The 10,040-nt window shown below is 47.5% G+C and overlaps 1 protein-coding gene across 1 annotated transcript in view; it reads left to right on the top strand.

The window, feature by feature from the left end:
* ATCAY (ataxia, cerebellar, Cayman type) overlaps positions 1–6,488 on the top strand; it is a 9,042-nt gene extending 2,554 nt beyond the window's left edge. The window contains exons 2-9 of the mRNA XM_009697267.1: positions 2,019–2,083; positions 2,444–2,665; positions 3,451–3,636; positions 4,300–4,402; positions 4,954–5,085; positions 5,491–5,577; positions 6,077–6,175; positions 6,449–6,488. Coding sequence (XP_009695569.1) covers positions 2,019–2,083; positions 2,444–2,665; positions 3,451–3,636; positions 4,300–4,402; positions 4,954–5,085; positions 5,491–5,577; positions 6,077–6,175; positions 6,449–6,488 — 934 coding nt within the window. The remainder of the gene's footprint in view (positions 1–2,018; positions 2,084–2,443; positions 2,666–3,450; positions 3,637–4,299; positions 4,403–4,953; positions 5,086–5,490; positions 5,578–6,076; positions 6,176–6,448) is intronic.
* The last annotated feature ends 3,552 nt before the right edge of the window (positions 6,489–10,040 follow it).

Below are 10,040 nucleotides of genomic sequence, written 5' to 3' on the forward strand. Positions count from 1 at the left end.
CCAGCTCACAGTCAGATAAACAACCAGCCAGGCCGTATTTGAGACAAAAGCAAAGGGGAGGAGGAGAAGCTGGTGGGGGGCAGAGGGATCTTTCTGACTGCTCAGGAATATTGTGGCAGCCCACAGGGTCCGGGTGCTGCACAAGAAAGCGAGGAACAAGCGCCTTTGATCAGGTCTCCAATTCTCATAAATATACAATAACCAGCTAGGAGAGGATTATCCTTTAATCTAAATATTTATAGGGTTTAATTTGGCTGGTGGCTCTGGTGTCATGGCAGCACGAAGAGGAGCCTTTGTAGGGCAGAGCTGGGCTGTGGTCTCAGAGGTACCGGTCCCCATCATCTCCCTCCCCGCCAGCACTGGACCACAAGGCCAGCAGCTGCTGGACACCAGCCCAGTGCACAGTCCCATCTCCACTCTTACAGCAGTGCTTTAAAACTGGTGGGTTTTCCCCCGGTTTCACCCCAGGGCTCTCCCAGTACCCAGGATTTTACACCTGGAGGCTCAAGCTCTTCCCCTTGTTGAGGGGGAGCTTCCAGCATGGAGCAGGTGAAACAAGGATGGCTCAGAAGGTCCCTTTTAAGCAGACCTTTGCCAACATGAACTTGTCTTGGGGTTGGTGGGGTTTGGTCATGCTGTGCAAGATGTTTCAAATGCAGCTAATGCCAGGGAACAGGCACAAGTCCCAGCTCAAATTAAGGGAAAAAGTGTCCAGAAAGTGTCCGGCTCAGAGTGGGCAGTATGTGGCTCAGCCACCAGCTAGGGTTCCTCACCACAGTACTGGGGGCCAGATTCTGACTTCACTTACCCCAGTATCAGTCAGGAGCAACTCCAGCAAATTCCAAAGGGTGACAGCCACGTAATGAGACCCGGCATTAGCACCTGTACAGGAAAGCCAGCTTTTAAATCAACCGATGTTTCTAGTCTCCAGCTGGAGGCATGGTGATTTATATCAAGGGGGTGCAGGAGCCAAGCACAAGAAGCTGCAGATCCTGACCTCTGCCATGGAGCCCCAGGAAACAAGAGGTGGGTGAGCCTTTGGCTCCAAAATAGGGGTGGGAGAGTTGGTGCCTGGATCTTAGCTCAGAATGAAACCACTTCCAAACCTCAGCAGGGTTTGGGTATCACTGTCAGCTCCTGTCAAATGGGGGCTCAGGTGAGGATGGGGTGACAATTCTGGGATCACACCTGAGGTTTGATCCTTGCCTTGAACACCACCTGCCTTAGAGCAAAGTCACTATAGAGCAAGGAGGCAGGTGCCTCCTGGGAGAGGTGGTTGTGGAAGGCGCTTTAGGTAAGGTTTTGCTTCGCTGCAGCCGGGGCCTGTGGCAGAAAGCAGGATGCACTTTACAAAACCATTAGCAAAGAATGCAGAGTGCTCTTGTGCGAAGCATCGGCTCCTAGCTCTGCTGCTGCTGGGATCAAAGCATCCCCCACTGCGCTCAGAACAGCCAAATTCAGACTGTCTGGACAGCTCACTGCATTGCCCACACTGTGCAGGGAACAGGAATACAGACAAGAGAGTACCTGCTGCAGATGTTCCCTGGTACCCTTGATGTGGAGCCCTAGAGCTTGGCACTGCCTCTCAAACTTCTGACGGAGTTAAAAATGGGAATAATATGGAGAGAGGGAGGATGTTACCAGGCACTTCTGGGGACAGGATTTGTTCCCCTGTCCCTGGCTGGATTTTCCAGCCTCTTGGCTGAATGGCAGCATGAGGGATATATGGGGGGGGGTGGTGGGGTGGTGGTAAATGCAGGCATAGTTTGGAGGTTACTGGAGATTGCACAGTAATCCAGTAAGAAAGCACAGCTGCTGGGTTGCTCTTGGGCAAATCACCAGAGGGTATCCCTCCAGCCGAGCTCACAGGCAAAAGGGAAAGGGCAGAGCACACATGGAGTTGCATGTTTTTCCCTGATGTCCCGGTTCTCTCTACTGTCTGCCATGGAGTGACTTTCTCCTAAAACATCACCTGTTATCTCCTCTCTTTTTACCTCCACATCTTGGCTTGCCTGCAGACCTCTCCCAGAAGAGACGGGGATGGAGTCGCTGGGCAGCCCTACAGAAGACGAGAATACATCCTGTAAGTACCAGCCTGCCTTATCAGGAGTTCAAAGGAAAACAAGCCAATGGGAACAGCAGCTTACACTTAGGGCAAAAGCCAGTTCCCTTGGAGTATCCACAAAAATTGCCATGTGGGAGAGGAAACCAGCAGAGATTTGAATTTGCTAATCTTTCACAAGAAGCTGGGGGAGGAAATAAGTATCTCAGAAGCGTGGGCACTTTTATCCAGCCATTGGACCTGCAGGTGTCCAGTACCTCCCAGCTCTGATCCACCACCCTTAGCTTCCAAGGCCATAGCCTGAAATACGCGTAATGAAAGCACTTGCACTGAGGATACAGGACAAGGACAACTTGTCAGTTATTTTCCTTTTAACTCCAGCTCCCCCAAATACTTTAAACTTTAATGGGGCGCATCGTAAGCGGAAGACACTTGTTGCACCTGAAATCAACATTTCCCTGGACCAGAGTGAAGGCTCCATTCTCTCCGATGACTTCCTGGACACACCAGATGACCTGGACATTAACGTGGATGATATTGAAACTCCTGATGAGACAGATTCCCTCGAATTTCTGGGGAATGGGAACGAACTGGAATGGGAAGGTAAAAGGCTGGTTCTGGGTGAATGTCTGTAGGGGCTGGGCCTTTTTTTTAACCCTCATTTTAACCACTTTTAACACCACTCACTGCCAGCAGCTGAGGACCGACTTCCCCAGCAGCGAAGCACAGCACACACAACCAAGCCCCATCTTCCACACAGCATCTGCCCCACCGGGACCCAGCTATAACCCAGGAGTCTCAGTGCTGTTATCTCAGCACCTCCATCTGGGGATAGTGTGGGCAGATGTAGCTCAGGGACTCGCAAACACCAATCTAGCCATAATTCAGGATAAAGCATAAGGCTGTGGAGACACATTCCCTTCCAGCTGCAGCTGGGCCAACAGCCCAGGTTGGAAGGTGCTGCCTGTGAGGCTCTGCCAGTAGAGCTGTCACGTGAACGTTCAGATATCTGGAATAACATGGTCTTTGCTAACCTGGCTGATTTTGACTGAATCACACAAAGCAGCTCTGCTGGCAGATCAGAAGACAACCACGACAGGCAGTGCCCTCTTCAACCAGTACAAATGGACCTGAAGGAAGATCCAGCAAAAAGTCCGTGCCCAACCTGTGACTGCAGGTACTGCAGCACGAGATGTTAAGCTTATTCCTATTACAATTTGGCAACAGAGTAAAATTATTAAGAACCACAAACTTACATAGATCAAAGCTGCAGACGAAACAGATGATCCTCAGTCTGTGGTTGTTATTGTCTCTTACTGCACACCAAAGCTCTTGCAGAGCCTCTTCGTACATTATATTAAAGGCAGAAATGTTTGTCCCTTTTCCAGATGACACTCCCGTAGCCACAGCCAAGAACATGCCTGGGGACAGTGCAGACCTGTTTGGGGATGGTGGGACAGAAGATGGGAGTGCTACTAACGGACGGCTCTGGAGGACTGTCATCATTGGAGAGCAGGAGCACCGCATCGACCTCCAGATGATCAAACCCTACATGAGAGTGGTGACACATGGAGGTGAGACAGAGGGCAGCCTCATCCTGCCTTGGTGGATTTTTTCAGTTCATCTTTGTCAAGCTGGAGGGCATGCCGTGACTGGTTGTTTTGACTGTCTTTAGGGAAAAATTGCTATTGGTTTTGTACCAGTATGCACAAAAGCACCCAGCTCTTGCTAAGAAATAGCCACTGTAGCAATGTTTCAATAAACAAAAATAGGGATAACGCTGGCTCTGAGCAAGACTGAATATACCCCAACCCTCAGCTCTGAGTGCGGGCAGCATCGCCAGCAATGAAGGGACTGCAGGTGCTTAATCCTTCTGCAGCTCAGTGCCTGAGCTGGCTCTGGAGGCACAGCTAAAGGCAATACATCCACAGTTAGCGACCGTTTCTGAAATCTGAGGGAAGCCAAGGAACGACCCAGGGCAAAGCTCTCAGCTTTGACACACACCAATTCCTTCCCTGAACCCCACATGCCTGTCCTAGCCAAAACCAGGATCAGAGGCAAATCTAATTGTGAAAGGGGTCCATAAGAGGGACAAACACTTACCTAGAGCTGAACAGAGGCACAAAAACCAGCCCAGGCCCCAATTTGGCAGTACATCTTCGCTGCTATTTTCTCTTCAGCTCTTGCATCTCCCTCCGGAAAGCGTCACTGATGCTGCCTGTGTCTTTCTTTCCCAGGATACTACGGAGAAGGTCTCAATGCCATCATTGTCTTCGCTGCCTGCTATCTCCCGGACAGCAACCTGGCTGATTACCACTACATCATGGAGAATCTCTTCCTGTAAGTGGCTGGTCACGGTCTGTGAGGGAGAGGAAGGCAAGGAAGGTAACTCAGGCTCTGGGGAAACAGTTTCCATGTATTTATTGCATCAGGAATCTCAGCTGGAAATAGTTTGAATCCAGGCCAAATGTACCCAGTGTGCAGCTGCAGACTGGAGCGAGCATCACTGGGTGGGACACTGTCCACAGCATTTGCATCCGAGTCCAGTGAGTCAAAGCATTCAAATATTCAGTGTTAATTATGCCAGTGATGGACTCACAACCAGGCTACAGCATATGTGTACAATGCTGAACAGCTGGCGGATGCTACTGCAGGCAGAAGAATGATGCAGGGATGTCCATCAGTGTATGCACTACGCTAATGTGTGTCAGCAATCCCTGAGAAATACCCCTAGGCTTCCCACAGAGGTGCCAGGAGAATCTGAAACCTATTCCAAGGTCTATAAAGAAAGGGTCTGGAGGCTTTTGGGATGACACAGTGTCATTTGAAGAAACCCCAAAGGACCTTTTTTGAGTCTCGTGTCCCCGTTGCTTTTGATTGCCACCCAACAGATACGTGATCAGTAGCCTGGAGCTGCTGGTGGCTGAGGACTATATGATCGTGTACCTGAACGGAGCAACACCCCGGAGGAGGATGCCAGGCCTTGGCTGGCTGAAGAAATGCTATCAGATGATAGACAGAAGGTGAGGATCCTGTTGGTGTTGCCTCTTCCTTCTTCCCAGTCCTCTTCCCACATCTCTTCCACTGTTTCCTTGCAGCCTTCCCAGCCATCTCGCCTTCCTCACTCCCCAGATTCTGTAATTTTTTTCTCTGTCACAGCTCTCTGACTTACTCCAGGCTCTCTTCATTGCCTCTTCTCCCACCTTCCCCCACAAGCACCTTCACAAAGATCAGACTAACACAGCACCCAAACAAAGCAGCACTCCTGCAGCCTGCCAGGTCTGAGCTTAAATAAGGTTCCTAAGGCTGTGGGCAGGGCTTTTGTCTGGAGACACCCAGCTGAGGCTTATTAGTGCCCTGACTAATTACAGGTGAGTTTAAGAAAAGGGACTTTGAATCTGACATTCTGTCCCGTGGCTTTTCCACAGGCTGCGTAAAAACCTCAAAGCATTGATAATCGTGCATCCTTCATGGTTTATCCGGACAGTGCTGGCTATATCCAGACCCTTCATCAGGTAAATAGAACATGTTCCCAAACTCAGCTGGTTTTGGAGTAGAAATTTAATCTTGTGAAGCAGATCTTAATCTCACCTTGAACTAGTAGCAACCAAGGTGAGACTCTTCATCATTTGTCCTCCATCTCTCTGATACTTCCAAGGACAAGTCTAGAAGTGGTTTTAGGAGACACTGTGATGTTCTGGATGCAGATCAAAGTTTGTCCTAGTGGGTAACGCATAAAGATTCACTGGGAAGTGCAGGAATGGTGATTCCTTTTCCCTCCTACAGATATTGAGAGGCAGGGGTCAAAGCAAAGTGAGGTACAGTAATGTGGCATCTCACCACAATTTTTAGTTATCAGCATATTAGCACTGGGGGGAGATGGGTACGCTCAGACTGCAGAGGATACAGAGATGCAGAACTCCCCGTTTCCATCAGGAAAATTCTGACTTCCTATGGAGAGAACACCAAAACAAGACCTCAGACACATGCTATTTCTCTCTCTCTCTCTGCCAGTGTGAAGTTTATCAATAAGATCCAGTATGTTCACAGCCTGGAAGAACTGGAGCAACTTATCCCAATGGAGCACGTGCAGATTCCCGACTGCGTCTTACAGTGAGTATCAGAGGGACCCTGGGGCACCCATAGCTCTGAGGAGGTGCCAGACAAAAATCCTATGTAGCAGGAAATTATATTGAGTCAACACCCATGTACTGGAAACATAGAGCCTGGGGCAAACCTTATCTTACTCATACAGGGGTGCCAAGCAAGAGCCCGCACACAGTACTAGTTTGCAGTTTCTGTCATCTTCAGAGCAAACATTGCATTTTTCTAAAAGCAAACAGTCCTGATGGGGTACATTTAAAGAATGTTTCCTGTTTGTTGCAGATATGAAGAAGAGAGGATCAAAGCCAGAAAAGAAAGGTAAAATTAATTTCTGAGGGGAATGGAGGGTGGGTTCATGTTCTTGGGAAGGCACTGCTTTCTCTCAACATTATTTGTGTTATAACCAGTCAATTCTGTGCTCCTCCTACCCTGATATCCCACACAGCCTACATTTACATTCTACTGATTTTCTCAAAATAAGCAAAAGCTTCAGGAGGGAGGAGAAGCTTGATTAAAAGGTTATTTATCCATAGACCTGTTCCTCTTAACCCCACGAGTGCACACATCCTCAACATGCACTGTATGTGCTAGCAAGGAACAGAAATCACTCCACGTGTAAAAATGGCACATTTTCCCCGTATGACCATGCAAACTGACCTTAAAGCGAGAGCTAGAGCTTATTTTAAAAGCCACTTCATTCTGCTCGAGTGGCATAAAGAGGGCCATTAGTTTACAGTTCATTTTATTTCATTTTCTAGACCCATTCCATCACTGATGATTTAGGTTAGAAATGCTGGCCATAAACACTGATAGCCATCGGCTCTGCTAAAAGCAAAAGGCAATCACAGAGAGAGGAGGAGAGACCAGCTGGGTCAGCACAAGAGCGATGTGCTATCATGACACCTAACCGAACGGGAGATGCCAGTTTGAGAGGATTCCTCTCATTAGCTGCTGAAAAGCGAGTCGTCCAGCCCAAATTAGTCAGCTACCTCCCTCTAGGGCCAACAGAGGCACCCTGAGCGCGTTAGGATTATCAAGGCTGTGTATCACAGGGAGAAGCAGCTAATAGTCATTTCTGATCAGACTTGTGACCTTTGTCTGAGGTCCGGCTATCTCCCTAGAAAGGCCCTAGATACTCTGCTCTTTCACACTGCTCACCTCTAGATGATAGATTTCAAACGTGTTGATTTGTGTTTACAGGGCAGAAGAGAAACAAGACATGGCTGAGAAGGAAAGGTAACTACTCTTTTTTTATTTATCCTTCACTTACAAAACAGTCTTTGGTGACGAGAATGGCCCTATTGCTTGGAGGCATCCCCTAGGAGTCAGGCTCTGCACTCTCAGGAGATGTTTGGACCCAACAGGACATTTCTAAAGTGTCTGGGAACTGATAAAGCCTCTCCTCTCCCTAACAGCTCCCTGTGCCATCACTTTGGTGATGTTATTGACCTTCATCTACGCAAGTGGATTCCTGACGTTGCTTTTTACTTCTGTAAAGCTAGTGAACCCATTTGGTCATGGACCAGAGCCAGTGGCACTGGGGAATGTTCTCCTGACATTCAGTTGTAGCATTTGCATGATGGTGCAATGCAGAGGGCCAAATACTGCTGTCAGGCACATCTTGGGTGTGCATAAAGGCAAGATACAAGATGTAACATTAGATGGGAAGGAAAATTCTAGGGAGGTTTGGAAGATGGTGTCAAAATCCTATGCCAGGATGATTTGGCCTGGTTTCGGCTCTGCTTCAGAGTGATATAGCCTCTCTTTTTATTCTATCTAATTAGCTCCTGAAAAAAAGAGTGCGTATTTCTGCTATTCTCTTCCCAGAGAAAAAGGAGCTTTGATCAAAATTGCCAAGGTCCGTTGGACGAGTCTGAATTGTTCTGAGGAACATATGAGACCTCAGGGCCAAAAGAGAGGGTGATTACTTTGTGGTAGAGATTCACTTATTGTTTTTCTGGTTCTCTTCCAAGCAGGCCTGTGCCCCCAGCAGAGGATCAAGAAACCAGGTTTGATTTGTACCTTACCCTTTTGTATCTCTCTATACGATAGATTTCATTACATGTGTAATTCACTAAGAGGAAAGGCAAGACTGGATTAGACTCAGGACCTCTTTAGCCCAGTGCCACTCACCCAGCACAAAAAAAAAGCCATCAGCCACTTTGCAACAGGGGGGGTACACAACCAGAAAGCTGTGGACACCTTCACCCTGCCGTGGTGCAGCTGCCGTCACAACCACAACCACTGCAGCTTGTCCCAAACCATGGACCGGTCACAACCGCAGCTGCTATGGACGCACTTGAGAACAGCTGCTCCCCAACAAATAACCTGGCATTTGCCACGTGGTAAAGGTGTGCACATGGGCACCTACTGCAGAGCTACCTTCCTTTGCCCGACGGTAACTTTTTCACGGTCCTATGCACTCAGAAAAAGTCCTTAGAGAAGAAGAAAGCCCATTAAAGTTATGAATTATGTTATCTTTGGCACTGATACACTTTTGTTGAGGATTACACCCAAACATACTCATATTTTTTGACATAGTGGGAATAACAAAATTTTTACTACAGTTTGCTTTCTAAAAATAACTCTGTCTTTCTGTTCCTTCCCAGTATGTCATGAATTGAAGTAGAGTGGAATGAATGGAGTAGAAGAATGACGCAGCCTGGCAGTCACCCACGTAAATGACCTTTTGGTATAAGACCTTGTCACCATCTTATTCCAAGTTCTGTAAGATCACGGAGCCTGCCTCCCCTGTCTCTAAGATGCAAAGTCCTTTAAACTTTTTGGAAACATTTTACTTTAAAAAAAAAAACACTAACCACAAAACAAAGCAAGCCAAGAATAGCACTTTTCAGGACAGGTTCCAGTGTGTTTCAATGATGGTCTGTGGAGAGCTATTAAGTAGTGCAAATAGATACCATATTTCCTCTTAGTAAGTTAAGAGCATCCTGTAGTCCATGAGTCACCAGCCCAGAAAGAGATATATTTTTTGTTTAAATTATAAACCCCTCCCCTGACTTGCTGCTGGCCAGCACTGAGACATTTTGCTTTAAACTGCACACCCACTTTCCTCCATACAGACATTACAACAGCCATTACCCCAGGGAATAACTAATACAGGCAATGAAAAGAGTGCATTTTCATCCTTTCTATAGCCAGTGTATGTTTCTTCCTGAAAATACCAAGTGCCCACAGGTCTAGGCACCTCTTCCAGCCTTGACCGCCTCAGTTACTTCATTGCCAGTTCCTCTTAACTCACACCGAACCATTCCTATGAGTAAATGCCATGGTTTTTTCCTGATTTGTTTTGTCTCGGTTTGTAAGGCACTCTGATAACTTTGAAAGAGAGTCCCACGTGGTATGGCAGCCTCCACAGAACCTTCTTATGAGCATCTTCTCATATCAACGCACACACACCAAAAAGGTCTGGTTTTAAGAAGGAGCCTTATGGACAGAAAAGTTTTTCACGCCTTGTCTTTGTATGGACTTCATCACACTGGACAATCATTCACTATTAATACCTCCTATTGCGGAGACAAGCTGCTAAATGTTGGAAATTTCCTACTTGCCATCCCTGGGTAATGAGGGCCTCATCTATAAACATACCTGCCTGGGAAAAACCCAGGGGGAGAAGGCTGCAGAGGTGGAGGCAGGACACTGCATCTGGGTTCCATTTCTCAGTTAGCCAAGAGAAGCAGACGTGACAGTGAGACTCTCGAGATTTCTGTTTTGGACTCATGAGGATTCTGTGAGCAAAGGAACGAAGAAAATTTAAGAAGCAACTATCTGGTCAAAATCGTTTGGAAACTCCTGATTTCACCAGAGCCAACCTACACAAACTGCCTCAAATGCATCAGGTAAAACCCCTTGCAGA

This window comes from Cariama cristata, unplaced genomic scaffold (assembly GCF_000690535.1).
Source record: "Cariama cristata isolate BGI_N322 unplaced genomic scaffold, ASM69053v1 scaffold15510, whole genome shotgun sequence".
NCBI lineage: Eukaryota > Metazoa > Chordata > Aves > Cariamiformes > Cariamidae > Cariama > Cariama cristata.